Here is a 27,569-nt window from a genome sequence, read left to right as displayed (position 1 = left end):
GTTTTTTAGCCAACCAGTTTGAAGAAGACGTGCCATATCAACGGGAGATCTACCGCTGGGCCCTTGGATGGACGTGGAGGATGAAGAAGGACCGACTACTACAATTCCGCAATGTTCTGCTCACCAGGATGGAATTTCGGGCTTGGGTGGATCGGGCCACCTGTGATCTGGTTAGCAATATAAACAATGATAATATAAACTGATCTGTAAATATATATCACAATATAAACAGTATACTTAAATGAATCCCTTAGACCTGATGGAGAACTTGCACTTACTTTGCAAAGCCACATCAAAATGGTCGTGTGATCCTGATATTAGGCAGAGCGTTTTATGAGTGCAGCCATAGCTGGACTCAAGAAATGCTTGTTTTAATATCAATCAAGAAAACTTTAATAAGTGATTATAAAGTCATTCTGCCATAGATTTTCAGTAATCACACCAGTATCATCAGGTCTAAAATATATGCAAATTGCATTATGATTAGTGGTGACATATTCACTTTAAACTCTGATTGTAATCAATTTTTCAATTCTAGATCATGGCACAAGATGCCGGTCCTACAAGAAGAACAGCTAGAAGACATGAGGGATGAAAAACTGGAGAAAGTAGAGAAGTATGCTTAATAGTCACACACTGAAAATTCACATCTCACTGTAGACAGACAACATACAGACATTTCATATACTGTACACATAGACACACTATATACTCACATTATATATATTAGATTCCTTGATAGGGCGTTGATCCAGGGAACTAGTCTGATTGCCGTATGTGGAGTCAGGAAGGAATTTTTTTCCCCAATGTGGAGCTTACTCTTTGCCACATGGGTTTTTTTTGCCTTCCTCTGGATCAACATGTTAGGGCATGTTAGGTTAGGCTATGGGTTGAACTAGATGGACTTAAAGTCTTCCTTCAACCTTAATAACTATGTTACTATGTTATTTTCTCACACTTGTACTTTATAGTGGTAACCTCCCTTAGTATGCCCGGAGGAAGGGCAGTACAGCAGTCATGGTTTCCCTACAGGTTTCCACCACTGGGGGTTTTCCTGTCCTGAGTGTTGCTGTACGCTCTTTGTGAGTGATGGGAGGTAACCAGCACATATAAAGCATATAATAAACTTCACACTATTTAAACTCTCCATGATGTGTCTGAGTGTTTATTTGATACTTTTATGCGTGGACAGGATCGCCATCAGGGCATTACTGCCCTCACTGTAGTGAGGGACCCGGTGAGGGTGTACATCAAGAAGGAAACAACACGTGCCACCTAGTGAGCACTTACAGTACTTGTGCTGTCATAGTACGGGACTACTGTTATACACAGGAATAATTGAAAGTATATAAAGGATATTATAAATCCAGCAGATAAGCATACATCACCTCAAAAGAGGGGAAAATAACCACAGCAGACAAAAAGTTATCAGTATAACTCAAGTACATCCATAGTTTCTCTATGTATACTTATCCTAATAGAGGTAATTTGTAATGGTAGCTCATATGGATATATCTAAAGTGCATATTGCATCAATGCATATTCCTCTGAGGACATAGCTTACCCGTATTAAAGGTGCAAGTGCAGACTAGTGATCCCCAGGGTCCGCCCCGACGCGGGTTTCGAGTACGCTTTCTCACAGGGGTATAACATTTGGAATGTCATGCCTGCTTTTAAGTGTATGGGGATGATTGGTCTCCAGTGTGCCAGCGTGTGCGGTCAGAGACCCGCGCCGGAAGTACCCGTCACCTGATCAGCCTCTCTGGATCCTCGCACGTCCGTATGCAACCATACAGCTCTGGCAAAAATTAAAAGGCCACCAAATCAAAACCCCCATCATGGGCAGCCCAATCTCCAGACCTGAAACCCATTGAAAACCTCTGGAATGTAATCAAGAGGATGATGGATAGTCACAAGCCATCAAACAAAGATGAAGTGCTTACATTTTTGCACCAGAAGCAGTGTGAAAGACTCGTGGAAAGAATGCCAAGATGCATGAAAGCTGTGATTGCAATCATGGTTATTCCACAAAATATTGATTTCTGAACTCCTCCTGAGTTAAACATTAGTATTGTTGTTTCTAAATGATTATGAACTTGTTTTCTTTGCATTATTTGAGGTATTTAAGCACTGGTTTTTTTTTACATTTTGACCATTTCTCCTTTTCAGAAAAAAAATACAAAATTTATTACTTGGAAATTCGGACACATGTTGTCGGAAGTTTATGGACTTAACCCCTTAAGCCCCGAGGGTGGTTTGCACATTAATGACCGAGCCAATTTTTACAATTCTGACCACTGTTCCTTTATGAGGTTATAACTCTGGAACACTTCAACGGATCTTGGCGATTCTGACATTGTTTTCTCGTGATATATTGTACTTCATGATAGTGGTAAAATTTGTTCGATATAACATGCGTTTATTTGTGAAAAAACGGAAATTTGGCAAAAATTTTGAACATTTTGCAATTTTCCAACTTTGAATTTTTATGCCCTTAAGTCACAGAGATATGTCACAAAAAATAATTTATAAGTAACATTTTACTTTACATCAGCACAATTTTGGAACCAAATTTTTTTTTTGTTAGGGAGTTACAAGGGTTAAAAGTTGACCAGCAATTTCTCATTTTTACAACACCAATATTTTTTAGGGACCACATCACATTTGAAGTCATTTTGAGGGGTCTATATGATAGAAAATAACCAAGTGTGACACCTTTCTAAAAACTGCACCCCTCAAGGTGCTCAAAACCACATTCAAGAAGTGTATTAACCCTTCAGGTGTTTTACAGGAATTTTTGGAATGTTTAAATAAAAATGAACATTTAACTTTTTTTCACAAAAAATTTACTTCAGCTCCAATTTGTTTTATTTTACCAAGGCTAACAGGAGAAAATGGACCCCAAACGTTGTTGTACAATTTGTCCTGAGTACGCTGATACCCCATATGTGGGAGTAAACCACTGTTTGGGTGCATGGCAGAGCTTGGAAGGGAAGGAGCGCCGTTTGACTTATCAATGCAAAATTGACTGGAATTGAGATGGGACGCCATGTCGCGTTTGGAGAGCCCCTGATGTGCCTAAACATTGAAACCCCCCACAAGTGACATCATTTTGGAAAGTAGACCCCCTAAGAAACTTATCTAGATGTGTGGTGAGCACTTTGACCCAACAAGTGCTTCACAGAAGTTTATAATGCAGAGCCGTAAAAATAAAAAATCATATTTTTTCACAAAAATGATCTTTCGCCCCCAATTTTTTATTTTCCCAAGGGTAAGAGAAGAAATTAGACCACAAAAGTTGTTGTGCAATTTGTCCTGAGTACGCCGATACCCCATATGTGGGGGTAAACCACTGTTTGGGCGCATAGCAGAGCACGGAAGGGAAGGAGCGCCATTTGACTTTTCAATGCAAAATTGACTGGAATTAAGATGGGACGCCATGTTGCGTTTGGAGAACCACTGATGTGAAACCCCCCACAAGTGACACCATTTTGGAAAGTAGACCCCTTAAGGAACTTTAATCCAAAACTAGGCCTAAATGAAAAACGGCACTTCCATAAGTGCATAATCTATCAGAAAAAAACAACCGGAAGCTTTATGCCAATAAAAGTACCAATATTTTATTAATCACAAAAAAGATAAAACCTTGACAAGTCTCATAGTAGCCAGTGGTGAGACATGTGACAGAATAATACTGTCTGCATACAGGAATATACCACAGAATCAAGTAATGCACACAGAAATGCCTAAGATAATTGCCAAACAATTATATAATAACTAGATGGCAGCCCGATTCTAAAGAATCGGGAGTCTAGAATCCATATATACTTTATTTATTCAAATGTAAGAATAATACAATTAATAAATAATAGTAAGAAAGAACAAAAATAATAGGCAGTATATGGAGAAAACACCAAACAAAAGTTCAAAATTGGTGTGAAAATGTCACTGAACCACTTCACAACTAAATATATATAGTTTTGGTAAATGGTATTATCATTTTTTTGACGAAATTCGGCAGGAGCTTGAAGAGCAACGTCACTGGGCCCGCCTCCACGCAGTAGAAACTTGCTGTGAGGTAAAAATTCAAAAATCACACCAAAATGGCGGGCGGAGTGTGTCACAGTACGGCACGTTTCTGATTGGTCGCTCGCAGCAGGCGGCAACCAATCAGACACTGGACACTGTTGACGTCACTTATCTCCGGACATTAGCTCCGGACATTAGCTCCGGACAGGAAGTTGGCACAAATTGCAGGAAGTAGTATTCTAGGCAATTATATATTAGATAGGGTATATAGCAAGATAACAATAAAGCACCTACATATTAATAAATGTCTTATCATACAAAGCCCACGAATAATAATGTATTGCTACATCAGTATATATCTATTAATGCTAAAAAGTCATGTGCCTTAATGGCAAAAAGAAGCATATAATATATACAAAACAGCTAACAACAATAAAGAAAAAGGAGGGCAAATATATGTAAAAATGTCCCAAATGTCTGTAAATGATCTATGGAGTCTCAATAGACTATTATTAATAGAGGGAAGGGTTAACTCCGTATAATTCAGTGTATAGACATAGTGCCTATAAGAAAAAAGGAACCCTATCCTTTTAAACAGGACATTGAACACATTGCACCGCTAGTAAAAGGTGCATATAGTGCATATAGAAGGCATAAGAGGTAGTGTAGGTATATTACCTGAACATGCAGCTCAGTAGAAGGACCCCGACTCGCGTTTCGCGTGATGCTTCATCCAGGGGGATAGTCACAGCACATAGTGGCTGTTGTACAGTTTATATAGTGGGTGTAATCAGTGGTGGCAGCGGTTTGTCATGGCGCTTGCTTCAACACGCCGGCTCGGACGTCACTGCCGGTCGGCGTCACATGAGGCCTGTCCAATCCCCTAACCGACGCGTCAGGGCAGGGGGCGGAGTCAGCCACACTACAGACGCGTCTCCACAGTAACCCGAAACCGGAAGTATCCGCAAGCGCTCACCGCAAGATGGTAAATACAGCTGGGATACTTCAAGGATATGCAGCGCCTGCACACAGAGTGTCTGAGTGATAGAACAAAGTGAAAGGGTGCATAGCAAGTGTGTCAGTGCGAGATTACATACAATACAAGAGGGAACACTATATACATAATAAAAAATGTATTAAAAACAACACTGTTGTCATGTGTCAGTATAAGTAAACGCTATATGCCTCTAAAAGTGAAAGGTACTATTAGTTACCTCCATAGGGGACTAATGATAATAAAGTGTACTGTTCCGGAAAGTCAATAGACTGGTATCAACTGTATAAGAATTATCAATATAAAAAATATAATATATATATATATATATATATGTATAAAGTGCCAATATGCTATTTATTACACACTAGTGGTTACTGTGGCAATAATGTGAAAATGCCCTATAAAGTATAAACATAAAGAGTGGTATATATTAACATGTATAATGGTGATATATATATATATATATATATATATATATACATATATATATATCAATATAAGATACATAAAAATAATTGTGAATATAAGACAGAGAGGAACAATTATATCATATATGAACAAATTCTTTATAGACAGATACATAAAATACAATATATAAAACAAAGAAGGAAGATTCTTGATAGAAGCAGGTCCCTGATCTGGAAAGAAGTATCCGATTCCTAAGGTATCAAAGCCAGAACACTGTGTAGGTCAAATCAGATATATGGAAACAATATCAGGAGCTAAAAACTCATTCAGACCACCCTTAAGGAACTTATCTAGATGTGTGGTGAGCACTTTGACCCAACAAGTGCTTCACAGAAGTTTATAATGCAGAGCCGTAAAAATAAAAAATCATATTTTTTCACAAAAATGATCTTTTCGCCCCCAATTTTTCATTTTCCCAAGGGTAAGAGAAGAAATTGGACCCCAAAAGTTGTTGTACAATTTGTCCTGAGTACGCTGATACCCGATATGTGGGGGTAAACAACTGTTTGGGCGCATGGCAGAGCTCGGAAGGGAAGGAGCGCCGTTTGACTTTTCAATGCAAAATTGACTGGAATTGAGATGGTACACCATGTCGCGTTTGGAGAGCCCCTGATGTGCCTAAACATTAAAACCCCCCACAAGTGACACCATTTTGGAAAGTAGACCCCCTAAGGAACTTATCTAGATGTGTTTTGAGAGCTTTGAACCCCCAAGTGTTTCACTACAGTTTATAAAGCAGAGCCGTGAAAATAAAAATTCATTTTTTAGCCCCCAGTTTTGTATTTTCACAAGGGTAACAAGATAAATTGGACCCCAAAAGTTGTTGTCCAATTTTGTGCTGAGTACGCTGATACCCCATATGTGGGGGGAACCACTGTTTGGGCACATGGCAGAGCTCAGAAGGGAAGGAGCGCCATTTGGAATGCAGACTTAGATGGATTGGTCTGCAGACGTCACATTGCATTTGCAGAGCCCCTGATGTACCCAAACAGTAGAAACACCCCACAAGTGACCCCATATTGGAAACTAGACCTCCCAAGGAACTTATCTTGATGTGTTGTGAGAACTTTGAACCCCCAAGTGTTTCACTACAGTTTATAACGCAGAGCCGTGAAAATGAAAAATTATTATTTTTTTCACAAAAATTATTTTTTAGCCGGGGGTTAATGTGCCGGGGGCGGTCCGTGACCGCTCCTGGCACATAGTGCCGGATGTCAGCTGTGATAGGCAGCTGACCCCCGGCCGCGATTGGCCGCGCTTCCCCCGTGAGCGCGGCCGATCGCATATGACGTACTATCCCGTCACTGGGAATTAAGTCCCAGGGCACCTTGATGGGATAGTACGTCATATGGGATTAAGGGGTTAAAGAACAATTTACATTTTACTCAAAAATATACCTATAAATATAAGAATCAGAGAAACTGAAAATGTTGCAGTGATCTCTTAATTTTTGCCAGAGCTGTATATGTTTGTTACAGTCAGGTCCCCTACTGTATGACAATAAGAATAGAAGAATATTTTGGTGGCCTCTGGATCAGGCCTCTATAACACACTAGATGCTACAAATGTTAAAGTCAGGTCCCATAATGTATCACACAGGAACAGAAGCATAGCAAACTATTTTAAAGTCAGTTCCCAAACTGTATGACACTAGGAACAGAAGAATTTTTGTGCTCTCTGGATCAGGCCTCTATAACACACTAGATGCTACAAACTATTTTATAGTCAGGTCTCCTACTGTATGACACTAAGAACAGAAGACCTCTGGATCAGGCTTCTATAACACACTAAATGCTAAAAACTATTTTACAGTCAGGTCTCCTACTGTATGACACTAAGAACAGAAGAATTTTTTGGTGGCCTCTGCATCAGGCCTCTATAACACACTAGATGCTACAAACTATATTAACCCCTATTCGGCATCGGGCGTAACAGTACACCGATATCGGACACCCTCCCTTTGATGTGGACTCCGGCAGTGAGCCCACATCTTTCCCGTCACATGTCAGCTGTTTTGAACAGCTGAACTGCTGTTTTGAACAGCTGACATGTGCCCGGAACATCCGCGGGTAGAATCTCGATCCACCCACGGCTATTAACCAGTTAAATGCCGCTGTCAAACAATGACAGCAGCATTTAACAAGCGCTTCCAGCAATCGCGCCGGAAATCAGCGCATTGTTGACCCCATCACATGATTGTGGGTCACTGATGGGTTGGCATGACAACCAGAGGTCTCCTGCAGACCTCTATGGTTGTCCCTGCTGGATGGCTATGAGCGCCGCCCGGTGGTTGGCGCTCATAGCAAGTGAGTAATTCTGCTACATACAGGGGATCTGTTCATCGCCTGTATGTAGCAGTGCCGATATGGTTATGGTAGCTTCTAGTCACCCATGGAGACTACTGAAGCATGCTAAAAGTAAAAAAAAATAAGTTTTAAAAAAATAAAAAAATATAAAAGTTCAAATCACCCCCCTTTCGCTCCATTCAAAATAAAGCTGTAATGTGCTGCTGCAGTGCAGTATAGAGCAACCTAAAAGGAGGTTGTACACACAGCGCAGCAACACTGAACAACAACACAGGTGTCACAGCTAATGAAAGAGACATCAGACAAGCCAAGGTCATACATGGAGATAGCAGCGCGGTACAGAAGGGGCGAGCAGAGAATAGTCGGGGACAAGCAAGACCTCAGAGCCTACCGGGAACGTGGTAACCAAAACGTGAGACGAAAGACGGAGTCAGGGTACAGGCCAAGTCATAAACGGGTGCAGGCAGTCAGAGGCAAAGAGGAACACTAGTACAGGGATCCAGGTCAGGTGCTCAAACCATGTAACATGAACTATAGCTGACACTGGCCCACAGGCTGCAGAGGACTTAAATAGCTCAGCCAGCTTCAGAGTGAGGCAGAGAGGATTAACTCCCACATGACCAGTCCAGAGACAAGAGAGCTGAATATAATCTCAGAACTGGATCATGACAGTACCCCCCTTTCAATGGGGGGCCACTGGACCCCCAGGCTTCTCTGGATAACGAGCATGAAAGGCCCAGACCAGCCGATCTGCATGGACCAAATGCGCCGGCACCCACGACCAGTCCTCAGGACCGTAACCCCTCCAATGGATCAAGTACCGCAGTGAACGGCGGAGCATACGAGAATCCACCACCCGTTCCACCTCATACTCGGTCTGGCCATCAACCACAACAGGCGGAGGGTGCGCGGGAGACCTACCTGAGGAAGGCACTGACGGCTTCAGAAGCGCCTTATGGAATACATTGGGGATCCGCAACGACGGAGGCAAGCAAAGACGGAAGGACACAGGATTAACCACCTCCAAAATTTCATCTTTCAGCTTAGCAGAGGGAATCCTCAATCTAATATTCTTAGTGGATAACCATACTTTATCCCCCAGCTGGTAAGTCGGCCCCACAGAACGTCATTTATCGGCAAAAAAATTATACTTGCCCTGAGCCTCCCCTATGTTTCTCTGAACCTCCCTCCAGATCTCTCCTAACTGCAGAAAGGCTGAATCAGCCCCTGGATACCCCAAATCCAGCCGGGAAAACTCACCAAAGTGAGGGTGAAACCCATAGTTGCAGAAAAACGGGGACGTACCAGTGGACTGATTGACACAATTATTAAAAGCAAATTCTGCCATGGGTACCGCAGAGCACCAACCATCCTGTCTGGACATAGCAAGACCGCAATATCTGCTCCAAAGACTGATTGGTCCTCTCAGTCTGACCGTTGGTCTCGGGATGGTAGGCTGAAGAAAAGGACAGACTGATACCCAGCCTTTTACAAAAATCCCTCCAGAATTTTGCCACAAATTGCACTCCTCTATCAGACACCAAACTGACAGGCACACCATGCAATCAGACCACATGCTCCATGAATAGTTTTGATAGTGTCTCAGCATTAGGGAGACCCGCTAAAGGTACAAAATGCGCCTACTGAACCTATCAACAACTACCCAGATAACGGTTTTGCCATGAGAGTGGGGAACATCAGTGATAAAATCCATGGACAGGTGAGTCCACGGTCTAGCTGGAATTGGCAGTGGTACCAATTCCCCGCCGGCCGGTTACGGGAGGTTTTAGCGCGAGCACAAGTTTCACAGGAAGACACAAACCCAATGACGTCAGAAGCCAACGAAGGCCACCAAAACAGCCTAGTGATGGCTTTACACGTGGCCGAGATTCCAGGATGCCCACTAAGAGCCGAGTCATGGAACTCCCGAAGCACCCTTAACCGATACTGGACAGGTACAAAGAGATTGTCATTGGGTACGGACGAGGGAGCAAGAGATTGGGCTTCACGAATCTCTCGCTCCAATACTGAGGACACCGCAGCCACCACCACTCCGCACTGAAGAATGGAGGAAGGAAGTTCAGGTGGTGAAACTGGGTCCAGGCTACGAGATAAAGCGTCAGCCTTCACATTCTTGGACCCTGGTCTGAAAGTAATAGAAAACTGAAATCGGGAAAGAAGAAAAGTGACCACCTAGCTTGTCTCCGGGTCAACCGTTTGGCAGATTCGATGTAAGAAAGATTCTTGTGATCCGTAATGACAGTAATATGATGGGCAGCCCCCTCCAAAAAATGCCTCCATTCTTCAAATGCTAATTTAATGGCCAACAGCTCCCGATTACCCACATCATAATTCCTCTCAGCAGAGGAAAATTTTCTCGAAAAGAAAGCACAAGGTCTTAAGTTAGTCAACGTGGTGGGCCCTTGGGATAACACAGCCCCCACTCCCACCTCCGAGGCATCCACCTCTACGATAAATGGTTTAGACAAATCAGGTTGAACCAGTACAGGAGCAGTCATGAAACAATTCTTCAAAGAAGAAAACACCCCAAAAGCTGGAGTTGACCAGTTTTTGACATCTGCCCCCTTACGAGTTAAATCTGTGAGGGGTTTGACCACCTGAGAAAACCCCTTTATGAATTTTCCATAATAATTGGCGAAACCCAGAAAACTTGAGATTTCTGGGTTGCACCCAATCCACAATAGCCTGTACCTTCCTAGGGTCCATACGAAACCCCTTAGCGGACAAAATGACCCCTAGAAAGGACAATTCCTGAGCAAAAAATGAACACTTCTCTGGTTTAGCAAATAGTGAGTTCTTCCTAAGCCTCAGAAGAACTGCACAGAGGTGGTCCATGTGACTCTGTTTGTCGGAAGAATATATGAGAATGTCATCCAAATAAAATACCATGAAACGCGTAATAGAATCTGAGAAAACATGATTCATGAAATTCTGAAATACAGCTGGTGCATTAGTCAGACCAAAGGGCATAACCAAATTCTCAAACAAACCTTCAGAGGTGAGAAAAGCAGTTTTCCACTCATCCCCCTCCCGCATACGGATGAGATTGTATGCCCCCTGAGGTCCAACTTAGAGAACCACCTGACCCCCGACAATTGGTTATACAAATCGGGGATCAGTGGGAGAGGATAAGGATTTCTTATGGTGATTTTATTAAGTTCTCGAAAATCAAGGCATGGGCGTAAACCACCATCCTTTTTCTTCACGAAAAAGAACCCCGCAGCCACAGGAGAGACAGATGGCCGAATGTGCCCTTTGCAGAGACAATTGGAGATATACTCCTTCATGGCAGCCCGCTCAGGGCGGAGAGATTGTACAGACGGGCTTTGGGCAATTTGGCACCAGGAACCAGATCAACCGCACAATCGAATGGGCGGTGTGGTGGCAAAACCTCATCCTCCTTTTCGGAGAACACATCCTCAAAGTCCTTCAGGTACTCCGGAATACCCTCCAGACTGACGGATGACACAGATACAGAAGCAAGACATCTCTTAGAACAATTGGGACCCCATTTAACAATGTCCCGGGATTCCCAGTTTATAACAGGATTATGTAATTGTAACCAGGGAAGCCCCAACACCAGTCCCGCAGGCAGATTGTCCATAACAAAACATGAAATACGTTCCTGGTGTAAAGCACTCACTTTAAGGAGAAACTCTTCAGAAACCATTTTGATGACATTCTTAGCCAGTGGTGCTTTGTCAATGGCAACAACTAGGGTTGAGCGACTTTTACATTTTAGGATCGAGCCGGGTTTCGCGAAACCCGAATATCTTAAAAGTCGAGTCGAGTGAAATCGGCCGATTATCGTGAAAAGTCGGGGATCGACCAAAACACGAAACCCAATGCAAGTCAATGGGGAAGCATAGTCGGCAGTGAGTGCAGGACAGGAAAACACCTACAGTGCCCATTTTAATTGCAAAAACATCCATTCTTGTTACTGAAGCTTGTCAATCTTAATTTACCTTATAATAATAGTTAGGCATTGGAAATTGGGGGTCATTTGGCTAAAGTTGTGGGGGGTATGGCTGGTTCAAGTATTTAGTGGGCCCAGGAAACGTGGACCACGTCACGGCAGTGGAGCAGGGAGAGGTCGGTATTTCAACTTTGCAAGTGCTGTGATCCTGAGCAAGCAGGGGGGCCCACTCGTTTGCATTGGCACTGGCACAGGGCCCATCAAAGTACGGCGGTGTGTTTGCACGGCAGGGGCGCCTCCCACCGGCAGGGGCGCCTCCCACCGGCAGCGACACTTTTGCGTACTATGAGGGGCCCTGTGCCAGTGACGTCGCCAACGAGTATTCCCCCCACACCTGATGAAGGAACCTGCACTTTCATCTGCACCTTCCTCTTTGTCCCCGTGTAAGGTGGTATAGTATGCGGGAAGGGGAACTTGACTTTCAGCAGGGTCAGATTCTGGCTGTGTAGCGTGCAAGAGGAATGTAGTGATCTGGGTCAATGTACCAGCAGAGTCATCTAGCACTGGCTTGGGCAATGGGCAGGATGAGGAGGAAACACAGATATAGGCCCAAATAATAAAGTGGGCTAAATGCATTTCAAAATTGGTAACAGGACTAACCAGGCGGCATTGCTTTGTTCAGTGGAGGACAACTGTAATGAGAGGCTGACACAGTGAGTAGGCCCAAATCAGTAAGTAGGCTAAATGCAGTTCAAAATTGGTAACAGTAGTAAACAGGCGGCACTGCTTTGTTCAGTGGAGGAGAACAGCAAGGAGCGGCAGACACCATTAGTAGGCCCCAACCCAACTAGTAGGCCAAATGCAGTGTAATCTAAAAACTACTTAATGAAAGCCTGAAGATCGAAGCTGAGGAAAGGAGACCAGGAGAAAACCTTGGAGCGGCAGACACCGTTAGTAGGCCCCAACCCAACTACTAGTCCAAATGCTGTGTAATCTAAAAACTACAGTATAATGCACCCCATAATCCTCTGTGTAGTGTAATGCACGCCATACTCCATACAGCATAATGCACCCTATAGTCCTCTATACAATATAATGCACTCCATAATCCATACAACATAATGCAATACATGGTCCATACAGCATAATGCACCCCATAGTCCTTTATACCGTATAATGCACCCATACTCTTCTGTATAGTATAATGCACCCTATAGTCCATAAAGTATAATGCCACCTATAGTCTATACAACATAATGCACCCAATAATCCATACAGTATAATGAACCCCATTGACCTCTGTATAGTATAATGCACCCCATAGTCATCCTTACAGTACAATGCTCCCCATAATCCATACAGCATAATGCACCAGATAATCCTTGCAACATAATGCACCCAATAATCCATACAGAATAATGCAGTTTATTGTGTTTTGGATAGTATAATTCATCACATAGTCATCCACACAGTATATGCACCCTATAGTCCATACAACATAATGCATCCCATAGACCATACAGTATAATCCACCCCATGGTCCTCTGTATAGTATACTGAACCCCATAATCCATACAGCATAATGCATCTCATAGTCCACACAGTGTAATGCACCCCATGGTCCTCTGTATGGTATAATGCACCCCATACTTCATACAGTATAATACAAACTAAAGGCAATGTCATAATTACTTCTTTGTTTTTACAATTTCTCCTTGCTTGGAATTTTTGCATGTTTTCCTGTACACTATGTGGTGAAATGAAAGACGTCATTCAAAAGTACAATTTGTCCCCCCAAAAACAAGCCCTCATATGGCTATGTGGACAGAAAAATAAAAAAGTTGTGAGTTTGGGAAAATTGGAAGAAACAAAGAGGCAAAAATAAAACTTGACCTTGTCATTAAGGGGGTTAAATAATGACTTTACAGGGAGCAAGAAAGCAGATGACAATTATTCTCTTACTCTCTCCGTACACATTGGCCGATCTAGTGAACATGTTACACATCACATAACTTTAGTATCATCATTATTACATAGGGCTTTCACTGCTGCCATTTTCCAGACATCAGTTAATAAATGGAACAACATGACAACTTCCCCAAATAACACTAATTGGAATAAATAGGAAAACTACAAAGATAGATATAAAAGTAATACACTGCATCTCCTATAGCATTAATAGAATGCGCTTTCCCTTTAAATTTAGCGCCGCATGCATCATGTGCCTCAGCCATCAACCAATAACATCGCAGGATTTGAACTCAAAGAAAGAAACAGACGGTCAGTTGGTGCCAGTCTGCGATTGCTCTAATAGAGAAAAGACCGGCTCCTTACTGATTACTGGAAGTGATACTTGTTGGATTTATACCCGGATCGTTACCTGCTGATTGGAAGACAGCCGCCACCGACCGCCCTACAGAGGTGAGAATCATTGTGTCATGAATAAACTGCTGATTTATGTCATCCCGGATACTGACAGTTGGGATCTATACTGAAAGCAAAAGATTTCACCATAAAAACCCAAATATAGATAATGGGGTGATTATGCATAAATGGGATAAAATATGGTGATTTTGAATAAATATTTAAAATGTGGATAATGGTGTATAAATATTAATCTGAAAAACACAGGGCTACATATTTCTTCTAGCAATTCCCAGATCCAACAAGAGACCACTGCAAAATTTTCAGTTTGTCTGATTTTTCTCTTTATAGGTATATTTTTGAATAAAATGTACGGTAAATTGTTCTTATAGTCTACAAACTTCTGACAACATGTCTCCGAATTTCCAAGCAATAATTTTTTTTTTCTGAAAAGGAGAAATGGTCCAAAGTTTTTTTTTAAAATGCATCGCTTGCAGACCTCATATATTGCAAAGAAAACAAGTTCATAATCATTTAGAAACAACAATCTAATGTTTTAATTCAGGAACAGTTCAGAAATCAATATTTTGTGGAATAACCATGATTTTTAATCACAGATTTTATACATCTTGGCATTCTTTACACCAGTCTTTCACACTGCTTCTGGGGCAAAAATGTAAGCAGTTGTCCTTTGTTTGATGGCTTGTGACTATCCATCGTCCTCTTGATTACATTCCAGAGGTTTTCAATGGGGTTCAGGCCTGGAGATTGGGCTGGCCATGACAGAGTTTTGATGTGGTGGTCTCTTAATTTTTGCCAGAGCTATATATATATATATATATATATATATATATATATATATATAATAGATATACATATATATTTTTTAAGCACCACTCCAGTGGTTTTCTTTAGTGCACCGTGGGACTGGTGCTTTATATGTAATTCTCCTGGCCCCGTCTCATATTCATCTGCCACCCCCTTAATCCTTTTCCAGTGTTGCTCCTATCAGTCAATGGTGAAAAGTCACCTGCCATTAGCTCCAGTGCTTCATGGAGTGGCGCAGAGGTCACTTTTCAATACATCCCTATGAGAGCCTAGTTCTTTTTCTCATAAACTTGCATTGAGCTCTTGTGATTTAACTTCTGACCGGCAGCCAGTCAGAAGTTATGGGCACAAGATGGCGCCATGGGACTGGAGCGCCGTCGGTATAAGAAAGTGATCAGGCGGCTTACATTTAAAGCACCACTTCAACAGTACAAACAAAACGCTGGAGTGGTGCTTTAAGTAGAAAATAGGGTTTGTATTGTTTACTAGCTACAGCGCCACTTCTGTCAGTGGGTCATGTTGGGTATTACTATTAAATACCAATCAAGTCAATAAAGCTGCAATACTGCAAAACATGTAATGCAGGCCGTGGTAGTTACGTTTTGGGTTACACATTAGGTTGATAGCATTACTCTACTAGAGATCCTATAGAAAGAGCCATGCGCTGCATATTCAAGTTTTCATTTTTCTGTATATTAGATTCCAAGAAGAAGAGTAAAAATGGCCATGAGGAAGCGGAAGAGAGAACTGATCGCCCAGTATGAAGAGGAGTGGTAAGTAGATGAGGTTACATCACTGCAGTCATCACAATCTATACACTTACACCAGCAAGTCCATAGTGACCATTACACATCACCACTACACATATTTATGCCATTTACAGCTCAATACTCATGTCAGATCTCCGTGAGGAGAACACCCATCAGGATGTAAGTGAATTATGTGTAGCCATACTACGACCATGTGCAGGAGGCCTAATACTACCTCTTCTATTACAGTTCACGATCTGCCACCCAGGAAGAGGCCAAGAGGAGGAAGACAGAAGATGACGTCCCCCTGCCAGAAGAGCGGGCAGCTTTCACCGCACTCCTTGGTAAGACTCATTGTACCTTCCAAGGTTTCCAGATACAAAGTATTAGATTATATGACATGTATTTTATCATTAATCTATTTCAGGTGTATTATGGTAGAGAAACATGTAGAGAAGTGATCTCCCTCAGCCTCTTATAATTATACCTAGTATGATACGTGGTGAGCAGTGTCGTGGCTTTGGTTTCACCTCAATAGTGATGACATATCTTTAGGACAATTCTTCAGTATCTGATCAGTGGGTGTTGGGTGCCAAATCTCCATCAATCTGATATTGATGAGCTGTCCTGAGGATAATCCATCATTAATGAAGAACTCCACAACCCCAATAATTTAAGATTAATAGCAATAAAAATGTTTTCATTACAAAGTTCATAGCGAAATAAATCTATTTTTCTCATTTTTGTAGAAGAAGAATACATCAGACGTTTTCTAGCCAGGGACAGCTGTCTTAAGATTTCGGACAAGGTATTATTGTAGTGAAGGATAAGAAATCCTCCAGATCTGAGAAGATCCATCATAGGGAAATAAAGGGCTTATTCTTATGTAATAGTGGCCAGATATTACCATACATAGGAATATACTGCTATATATGTTCTGTATTTTATATACCCTCTAACTCTACTCTTCCCTCTAGTACCTCCTCGCCATGGTCGTCGCTTACTTTAGGAGAGCAGGACTGCGATCTTCAGAATATGGAACCTTCTTCTTTCCAGCTCTGTGAGTCTCTTTTATTATTACACATTCATGTCTATAAATAACTTTATTTTATTGTAAAACCAAGATATCTTTTCTACCACTTGGCTAAATACATGATAATTGCATTTGTTGTTGCTTGTCTGTATTTTCTTCTGAAGTGTATTATAATTTGTCTGCTTTCATTTCTCTCCCTCCAGGTTTTTAGCCAACCAGTTTGAAGAAGACGTGCCATATCAACGGGAGATCTACCGCTGGGCCCTTGGATGGACGTGGAGGATGAAGAAGGACCGACTACTACAATTCCGCAATGTTCTGCTCACCAGGATGGAATTTCGGGCTTGGGTGGATCGGGCCACCTGTGATCTGGTTAGCAATATAAACAATGATAATATAAACTGATCTGTAAATATATATCACAATATAAACAGTATACTTAAATGAATCCCTTAGACCTGATGGAGAACTTGTACTTACTTTGCAAAGCCACATCAAAATGGTCTTGTGATCCTGATATTAGGCAGAGCGTTCTATGAGTGCAGCCATAGCTGGACTCAAGAAATGCTTGTTTTAATATCAATCAAGAAAATAAGTGATTATAAAGTCATTCTGCCATAGATTTTCAGTAATCACACCAGTATCATCAGGTCTAAAATATATGCAAATTGCATTATGATTAGTGGTGACATATTCGCTTTAAACTCTGATTGTAATCAATTTTTCAATTCTAGATCATGGCACAAGACCCTGACCACTGGGCATGGAAGAGAGAGAGGAATATCCATCACAGCTGGGCAATCCGTTGGTTCAGGAGGAGTAAAGCCCTTTCCTGCTCCCTCTGTAACATCGTTCCATGCAAGAAGGAGGAAGATGTGAATATCTAATGCCTGGAAACAGAGCTGTTAGACCTCCAAGAAGAAGAACATGGCTGGAAGAGGAACAGAGCTGCTGGACCTACAAGAAGAAGAACATGGCTGGAAGAGGAACAGAGCTGCTGGACCTACAAGGAGAAGAACATGGCTGGAAGGGGAACATAGATGCCGGTCCTACAAGAAGAAGAACATGGCTGGAAGGGGACCATAGATGCCGGTCCTACAAGAAGAAGAACATGGCTGGAAGGGGAACATAGATGCCGGTCCTACAAGAAGAAGAACATGGCTGGAAGAGGAACAGAGCTGCTGGACCTACAAGAAGAAGAACATGGCTGGAAGAGGAACGGAGCTGCTGGACCTACAAGAAGAAGAACATGGCTGGAAGGAGAACATAGATGCCGGTCCTACAAGAAGAACAGCTAGAAGACATGAGGGATGAAAAACTGGAGAAAGTAGAGAAGTATGCCTAATAGTCACACACTGAAAATACACATCTCACTGTACACAGACAACATACAGACATTTCATATACTGTACACATAGACACACTATATACTCACATTATATATTAGATTCCTTTATATGGCGTTGATCCAGGGAACTAGTCTGATTGCCGTATGTGGAGTCAGGAAGGAATTTTTTTCCCCAATGTGGAGCTTACTCTTTGCCACATGGGTTTTTTTGCCTTCCTCTGGGTTTTTTTTGCCTTCCTCTGGATCAACATGTTAGGGCATGTTAGGTTAGGCTATGGGTTGAACTAGATGGACTTAAAGTCTTCCTTCAACCTTAATAACTATGTTACTATGTTATTTTATCACACTTGTACTTTATAGTGGTAACCTCCCTTAGTATGCCCGGAGGAAGGGCAGTACAGCAGCCATGGTTTCCCTACAGGTTTCCACCACTGGGGGTTTTCCTGTCCTGAGTGTTGCTGTACGCTCTTTGTGAGTGATGAGAGGTAACCAGCACATATAAAGCATATAATAAACTTCACACTATTTAAACTTTCCATGATGTGTCTGAGTGTTTATTTGATACTTTTATGCGTGGACAGGACCGCCATCAGGGCATTACTGCCCTCACTGTAGTGAGGGACCCGGTGAGGGTGTACATCAAGAAGGAAACAACACGTGCCACCTAGTGAGCACTTACAGTATTTGGGCTGTCATAGTACGGGACTACTGTTATACACAGGAATAATTGAAAGTATATAAAGGATATTATAAATCCAGCAGATAAGCATACATCACCTCAAAAGAGGGGAAAATAACCACAGCAGACAAAAAGTTATCAGTATAACGCACGTACATCCATAGCTTCTCTATGTATACTTATCCTAATACAGGTAATTTGTAATGGTAGCTCATATGGATATATCTAAAGTGCATATTGCATCAATGCATATTCCTCTGAGGACATAGCTTACCCGTATTAAAGGTGCAAGTGCAGACTAGTGATCCCCAGGGTCCGCCCGATGCGGGTTTCGAGTACGCTTTCTCACAGGGGTGTAACATTTGGAATGTCATGCCTGCTTGTAAGTGTATGGGATGATTGGTCTCCAGTGTGCCAGCGTGTGCGGTCAGAGACCCGCGCCGGAAGTACCCGTCACCTGATCAGCCTCTCTGGATCCTCGCACGTCCGTATGCAACCATACAGCTCTGGCAAAAATTAAGAGGCCACCACATCAAAACCCCCATCATGGGCAGCCCAATCTCCAGACCTGAAACCCATTGAAAACCTCTGGAATGTAATCAAGAGAATGATGGATAGTCACAAGCCATCAAACAAAGATGAAGTGCTTACATTTTTGCACCAGAAGCAGTGTGAAAGTCTTGTGGAAAGCAGCCAAGACGCATGAAAGCTGTGATTGCAATCATGGTTATTCCACAAAATATGGATTTCTGAACTCCTCCTGAGTTAAAACATTACTATTGTTGTTTCTAAATGATTATGAACTTGTTTTCTTTGCATTATTTGAGGTTTTTAAGCACTGTTTTTTTACATTTTTACCATTTCTCCTTTTCAGAAAAAAAATACAAAATTTATTGCTTGGAAATTCGGACACATGTTGTCGGAAGTTTATGGACTTAAAGAACAATTTACATTTTACTCAAAAATATACCTATAACGAGAAAAATCAGAGAAACTGAAAATGTTGCAGTGATCTCTTAATTTTTGCCAGAGTTGTATATGTTTGTTACAGTCAGGTCCCCTACTGTATGACAATAGGAATAGAAGAATATTTTGGTATTGCCGAGTTCAGAATCGCCCGATCTATCAATAAAAAAAGGATTAACCTGATCACTAAACGGAGTAGCGAGAAAAAAGTAAAAATGCCAGAATTATGTTTTTTTGGTCGCCGTTACATTGCATTAAAATGCAATAAAGGGTGATCTAAAGACTGTATCTGAACCAAATGGTATCATTAAAAACATCAGCTCCCGCAGGCAATAAATAAGCCCTCTCCAAACCTGAGATCATGAAAAATGAAGATGCTACGGGTATCAGAAAATGGCGCAATTTAATTTTTGTTTAACAAATTTTGGATTTCTATTTCACCACTTAGATAAAAATGAAGCTAGATATGTTTGGTGTCTATGAACTCATAATGTCCTGGAGAATCATAATGGCAGGTCAGTTGTAGCATTTTATGAACATGCTAAAAAAAAAAAAAAACAACTGTGGGATTGTACTTTTTGTAATTTCACCGCACTTGGAATTTTTTCCCATTTTCCAGTACACAATATGTTAAAACCAATGGTGTCGTTCAAAAGTACAACTTGTCCCGCAAAACAAGCCCCCACATGGCCACATTAACAGAAAAATATAAAAGTTATGGCTCTGTGAAGAAGGGGAGCGAAAAACAAAAACGCCAAAATGAAAATACCTCCGGTCTTAAAGGGGTTTGAAGGGAATCTGTCACCCCAAAAATCGTATATGAGATAAGGCCACCAGCATTCTATAATGATGTAGATAAGTCCTGATGTAACCTGAAAGGTAAGAAAATCAGGTTATATTATACTCACCCAGGGGTGGTCCCGCTGTGGTCCGGGCCCTATGGGCGTCGCGGTCCGGGTCTGGCGCCTCCTATCTTCATACGATGATGTCCTCTTCTTGTCTTCCTGCCGCGGCTCTGGCGCAGGAGCACTTTGTCTGCCCTGTTGAGGGCAGAGCAAAGTACTGCAGTGTGCAGGCGCTGGGAAAGGTCAAAGTGGCCTGGCGCCTGCGCACTGCAGTACTTTGCTCTGCCCTCAACAGGGCAGACAAAGTACATCTGCGCCAGAGCCGCGGCAGGAAGACAAGAAGAGGATGTCATCGTATGAAGATGGGAGGTGCTGGACCCGGACCGCAGCAGGACCGCCCCTGGGTGAGTATAATCTAACTTGTTTTTCTTACCTTTCAAGTAACATTGGGGGCTTATCTACAGCATTACAGAATGCTGTAGATAAGCCCCTGATGCCGGTGGCCTTAGCTCATACACAATTTTTGGGGTGACAGATTTCCTTTAAGTCAGATTCTCTGCTGTATGACACTAGGAACAGAAGAATTTTGTGGTGGCCTCTGAATCAGGCCTCTATAGCACACTAGATGCTACAAACTATTTTATAATCAGGTCCCCTACTATATGACATTTAGCAACAGAAAAAAAATTTTGGCTATGTGCGTGAGATTGGCAGACAGCTTAATTTTAACCCAACAAAATTACAAAGTTTGATACGGAGGCCTGTCAAACTTTTTGCAACTTAAAAATTACAATATTTTATTAATGTGCCTTGGGTCTACAGACAGTTTCATTTTACCACAGCACTAAATGTCAAGGAGAGATACAGCAGGTTGTTTCACATTTAGCTAGTGAAAAAAATATTATTTAGAATGCTACATGCGTGCATGGAGCACAATAGAAACAGTGCACAACACAGTTGTAGGACCTGTGCCTGTGCTGGAAGGTACATTTAACAGCCACACTGGACACTAGCTAGCTACACTATCTGACTGATATACAACCACCTAGCTAACTAGTTAAAATCTTTACATGGAGAGGGACATGTGATTTCAGCAGCCAATGACACAAGCCGTTGTGTCAGGACATTGTGGGTGTTTTCTGCACCCTGATTGGCTAGCCGCAATGTGCACACATACAGTTAGGAAAAAAAAAACTTTACAAGAAGGCAGCGCCTATGAGCTCTGTAACCCTCTCCCCTCATCAAACACATGCAAAATGCTCTTGATACACCACGATTATCGTAGCAAAAGTGATGAAAATACTTTTGTGGCAACGCCAATATTTTCCTGCACTTATCACCGAATGTTACTGATTTCTCCCGATTTTATAAAATTTTGCTTGTGATTCCAATCACGAATCCGAATGTGCCATATTCGTGTTGAATTTATATTTAACGATCGTTTTCCAATTCGGTCATGACTACTAATCAGTCACTATTAGAGTTGAGCGACTTTTACTTTTTTAGGATCAAGTTGGTTTTCGCGAAACCCGACTTTGTCAAAAGTCAGGTCGGGTGAAATCGGCCGATTATTTTGAAAAGTCGGGGGCCGACTGAAACACGAAACCCAATGCAAGTCAATGGGGAATCAAAGTCGGCAGTGAGTGGAGGACAGGAAAACACCTATAGTGCCCATTTTAATGCCAAAAACATCAATTCGTATTACTGAAGCTTGTCAATCTTAATTTACTTTATAATAATAGTTAGGCATTGAAAACAGCGGGTCATTGGCTAAAGTTGTGGGGGTGTAGGGCTGGCTCAAGATTTTCGTGGGCCCAGGAAACGCGGAATATGTCACAGCAGTGGAGCAGGGAGAGGTAAGTATTTCAACTTTGCAAGTGCTGCGATCCTGAGCAAGCAGGGGGGGGCCACTTGTTGGCACTGGCACAGGGCCTCTCACAGTACGGCGGTGTGTTTGACGGCGGGCGGCGCCTCCCACTGCCAGAGACACTTTTGCATACTATGAGGGGCCCTGTGCCAGTGCCAATGAGTATGCCCCCCCCCCCCCACCTGATGAAGGAACCTGCACTTTCATCTGCACCTTCCTCTTTGTCTCCGTGTAAGGTGGTATAGTATGCGGGAAGGGGAACCTGACTTTCAGCAGGGTCAGATTGTGGCTGTGTAGAGTGTAAGGGGAATGTAGTGGTCTGGGTCAATGTACCAGCAGACTCATCTAGCGGTGGCTGGGCAATGGACAGGATGAGGAGGAAACACAGATATAGGCCCAAATAAGTAAGTAGGCTAAATGCAGTTCAAAATTGGTAACAGGAGTACACAGGCGGCATTACTTTGTTCACTGGAGGAGGACAACTGTAACGATTGGCGCAGACAGACTAAGTAGGCCTAAAATAAAAAAGTAGGCTAAATGCAGTTCAAAATTGGTAACAGGAGTACACAGGCGGCATTGCTTTGTTCACTGGAGGAGGACAACTGTAACGATTGGCGCAGACAGACTTAGTAGGCCTAAAATAAAAAAGTAAGCTAAATGCAGTTCAAAATTGGTAACAGGAGTACACAGGCGGCATTGCTTTGTTCAGTGGAGGACAACTGAAATAAGTGGCTCAGACAGACTTAGCAGGCCTAAAATAAAAAAAAGTATGCTAAATGCAGTTCAAAATCGTAACAGGAGTACACAGGCGGCATAGCTTTGTTCAGCGGAGGACAACTGTAATGAGAGGCTGACACAATTACTAGGCCCAAATAAGTAAGTAGGCTAAATGCAGTTAAAAATTGGTAACAGGAGTACACAGGCGGCATTGCTTTGTTCAGTGGAGGACAACTGTAATAAGTGGCTCAGACAGACTTAGTAGGCCTAAAATAAAAAAGTAGGCTAAATGCAGTTCAAAATTGGTAACTGGAGTACACAGGGTGCATTGCTTTGTTCAGTGGAGGACAACTGTAAGGAGAGGCTGACACAGTTACTAGGCCCAAATAAGTAAGTAGGCTAAATGCAGTTCAAAATTGGTAACAGGAGTACACAAGCGGCAATGCTTTGTTCAGTGGAGGAGGGCAACTGTAATGAGAGGCGCAGACTGACTTAGTAGGCCTAAAATAAAAAAGTAAGCTAAATGCAGTTCAAAATTGGTAACAGGAGTACACAGGCGGCATTGCTTTGTTCAGTGGAGGACAACTGTAATAAGTGGCTCAGACAGACTTAGTAGGCCTAAAATAAAAAAGTAGGCTAAATGCAGTTCAAAATTGGTAACAGGAGTACACAGGCGACATAGCTTTGTTCAGCTAAGGACAACTGTAATGAGAGGCTGACACAGTTAATAGGCCCAAAAAATTAAGTAGGCTAAATGCAGTTCAAAATTGGTAACAGGACTAAACAGGCGGCATTGCTTTATTCAGTGGAGGACACCTGTAATGAGTGTCTGACACAGTTAGTAGGCCAAAATAATAAAGTGGGCTAAATGTCTGCCAAAAAATTGTTCATAAATAAACTGGTGGCATACCTAGGTACAAGGGTGGGCTCCTCTCCTGAGTAGCAGACAGTAGGGTTGAGTGATAGCTGCGTTTGTAGGCCGCTGTGCAAACCAACTGCTTTTTTAAAAGCAAAAATCCTGTTGCTCCTTTCTGCACAGTTCTCTTGTTTCTTTGTCCACACTTTTGTGTGCAGCAGTCCTTTTTATTGCTGCCATACTTGTCCTGAGATTACTGTAGGGAGATTGAAATTGTACTACAGCCCTTTTTTTTATGTATCTTCCAGCCACGTTCTGCCACTTACATTGTGTAGTGTAATACTCTAGGCCTGATTTTTGTTGCAGTCTCCCCCAAATAAAAGGGAGATTTAAATTGGCACTAAGTGGATCTACGTCACAGTTCTGTTAATTTGTCGTACATCTTCCAGCCACGTTCTGCCACTTACATTGTGTAGTGTAATACACTGGGCCTGAGTTTTGTTGCAGTCTCCGCCAAATAAAAGTGAAATTTAAATTGGCACTAAGTGGATCTACGTCACAGTTCTGTTAGCTTGTCGTACATCTTCCAGCCACGTTCTGCCACTTACATTGTGTAGTGTAATACACTGGGCCTGATTTTTGTTGCAGTCTCCCCAAATAAAAGGGAGATTTAAACTTGCACTAAGTGGATCTACGTCACAGTTCTGTTAGTTTGTCGTACATCTTCCAGCCACGTTCTGCCACTTACATTGTGTAGTGTAATACACTACGCCTGAGTTTTGTTTCAGTTTCACCCCCCCAAAAAAAGGGAGATTAAAATTCTCCACAAGATTATATACACCTTCTACCTTGTTTCACAGTACCATGTAACGGTTGTTATTTTGCTTAGATTTTTCCAAAAATGAGGAAGTCTGGTGGAAGAGGCCGTGGGCGGGCATTGCCAGCTGGTACTGATGGTGGTGTTGGTGGTGGTGGAGCATCTGGTGGTAGTGGGAAAAGCAAAATAGCACCAAAGGCTCGAGGTGTTCAGCCAGTGTCATCGTCTGGCTACACAAGGCCTCGAAGGCTCCCTTTTCTGGGAATAGGAAAACAGCTTTTTAATGGCAGAGCAGCAGGAAAAGTTTTGGCTTTCCTTGTTGACTCAGCCTCTAGCTCTTTCGCCTCCTCTTCAGAAGGTTCAAAATCTAAAAGTAGCGAGTCATCAGTGGATGCTCCCGGTCAGGACACTACATTTTACTCCATGGAGCTCTTTACACATACCGTGCCTGGCTTAGAGAGGGAAATTGATAAAAGCCCATTACAAGATGAATCGGACATGGAGTGCACAGATGCACAGCCACAGCTAGATTATTATGCTGTTCCATTGACTCAGATCACTACATTGCCCTTGCAGTGTACTGAGCCAGAATCTGACCCTGATGAGACTATGGTGCCCCGTCACGAACGCTAAAGCACCTTACACGGTGACACAGAGGAAGGTGCACATGACATTGAAGAGGAGGTGATAGATGACAAAGTTGTTGACCCATATTGGCAGCCATTGGGGGAAGAGGGTGCCGCTGCCAGTAGCTCTGAAGCGGAGGAGGATGATCCGCAGCAGCCATCTACATCGCAACAGCTTTCATCTGGCAGGCCCGTATCTGGCCAAAAATGTTTGTCAAATCCAAATACAGTTTTAGGACACCGTGGCTATCCGGTGAAAGTAGCACAGCATGCAATGCCTGAAAAGGTAATCCATAGTAGGAAGAGTGCAGTGTGGGCATTTTTTAACCAAGATCCGAATGATCAGTGCAAAGTTATCTGTAAGAAGTGCTCAAAGACCTTTAGCAGAGGGAAGAATCTCCAAAGTTTAAATACAACGTGCATGCGTAGACATTTAACCAGCATGCACTTGCAAGCCTGGACTAACTACCAAACGTCCAGTACCGTTGGTGCACCTGCTCAGAATGAAGGTAGTCAGCAACGCTACATTGCTTCCCTCACAGTAAACCCACCGGTTAGGATACCACCAGCAGCAAATGTGGAGGTATCGTCGCAAGGCCAAAGCAGTCAGGGAATCACAAGGTTCTTGGTAGGAAACACTGTAGGTAGCCCAATATCAAGAATACCATCACCAACCCTCTCTCAATCTGCTATGTCCTCCACCCTCAGCGCTAGTTCCACCATATGCAGTTCTCCAGTCCAGCTCACCCTACAAGAGACTCTCGCTAGGAAAAGAAAGTACTCATCCTGTCATCCGCGTACACAGGGTTTGAACGCCCACATTGCTAGACTAATCTCGTTAGAGATGATGCCCTACCGTTTGGTTGAAAGCGAGGCTTTCAAAGCCCTGATGGCCTACGCAGTACCACGCTATGACCTACCCAGTCGACACTTCTTTGCGAGAAAAGCTATCCCAGCCCTCAACCAGCATGTCAAAGACCGCATTGTCCATGCACTAAGGCAATCAGACAGTAGAAAAGTGCACCTCACAACAGATGCATGGACCAGTAGGCATGGCCAGGGACGTTACGTGTCCATCACGGCACACTGGGTTAATGTGGTGGATGCAGGGTCCACAGGGGACAGCCATAGTGGGACAGTTCTGCCTAGCCCACGGTCTAGGAAACAGTTGGCTGGTAGGCGTTCGCCACCCCTCCTCCTCCTCCTCCAGAAGTGAAAGCTCGTCCACAGAGCGCAGTCGCATGACCACTCCATCCGCAGCTGCCAGTGTTGCACACGAGGTGTCCCATTATGGAAAAGCTAGTGGTAAGCGTCAGCAGGCTGTGCTACAAATGAAGTGTTTGGGCGACAACAGACACACCGCGGAAGTACTGGCCAAGTACTTGCAGCAAGAAACTCAGTCATAGCTGGGCAGTGTACATCTTGAGGCAGGCAAGGTAGTCAGTGATAACGGAAGGAATTTTATGGCTGCCATAGCCCTTTCAGAACTGAAACACATTCCTTGCCTGGCTCACACCTTAAACCTGGTGGTGCAGTGCTTCCTGAAAAATTATCCGGAGTTACCAGCCCTGCTCCTGAAGGTGCGAAGACTTTGCTCGAACATCCGCCGGTCGCCCGTACACTCCAGCCGTATGCAGAACCATCAGTGATCGCTGAATCTTCCCCAGCACAGCCTAATAATCGACGTTGCAACAAGGTGGAATTCCACACTGCACATGCTTCAGAGGCTGTGCGAACAGAGGCGTGCTGTCATTTATTTGTGGGAGGATACACATACACGGGCAGGCAGTTGGATGGCAGACATGGAGTTGTCTGGTGTGCAGTGGTCGAAGCTACAAGACCTCTGTCAAGTCCTTCAGTGTTTTGAGGAATGCACACAGTTGGTAAGTGCAGACGACGCCATCATAAGCATGAGCATCCCACTAATGCGTCTGGTGATGCAAAGTTTGACGCACATCAAGGAGCAGGCGTCTGCAGCCGAGGAGGAGGGAAGCCTTGATGACAGTCAGCCATTGTCTGGTCAGGGAACTCTCCTGGACGAGGTGGCATACGAAGAGGAGGAGGAGGAGGAAGAGGATGATGGGGATGAATATTTATGGGAGGAGGATGCTTCTCAGGGGGCAATAAAACTGGTGGC

The 27,569-nt window shown here is 43.0% G+C and overlaps 1 protein-coding gene across 1 annotated transcript; it reads left to right on the top strand.

Moving 5' to 3' along the window:
• The first annotated feature begins 551 nt into the window (after positions 1-551).
• LOC138648095 (speedy protein 1-B-like) lies at positions 552-17,598 on the top strand. Its single transcript, XM_069737600.1, has 8 exons — positions 552-608; positions 15,629-15,702; positions 15,813-15,858; positions 15,947-16,022; positions 16,428-16,486; positions 16,656-16,738; positions 16,915-17,083; positions 17,446-17,598. Exons 1-8 carry the CDS (start codon positions 552-554, stop codon positions 17,596-17,598), a joined length of 717 nt encoding a protein of 238 aa, XP_069593701.1.
• The last annotated feature ends 9,971 nt before the right edge of the window (positions 17,599-27,569 follow it).

The sequence above is a fragment of the Ranitomeya imitator genome, chromosome 8 (assembly GCF_032444005.1).
Source record: "Ranitomeya imitator isolate aRanImi1 chromosome 8, aRanImi1.pri, whole genome shotgun sequence".
Lineage (NCBI taxonomy): Eukaryota > Metazoa > Chordata > Amphibia > Anura > Dendrobatidae > Ranitomeya > Ranitomeya imitator.
The sequence above is the reverse complement of the archived record's forward strand: the minus strand, read 5'-3'. Positions and strand labels throughout refer to the sequence as shown.

Coding starts and splice junctions, on each gene's coding strand:
- LOC138648095 (XM_069737600.1), top strand. CDS start 552: ATGCCGGTCCTACAAGAAGAACAGCTAGAAGACATGAGGGATGAAAAA. Junction 15,703..15,812: donor GCCCAGTATGAAGAGGAGTG/GTAAGTAGATGA, acceptor TGCCATTTACAG/CTCAATACTCATGTCAGATC. Junction 16,487..16,655: donor GTCTTAAGATTTCGGACAAG/GTATTATTGTAG, acceptor TCTTCCCTCTAG/TACCTCCTCGCCATGGTCGT.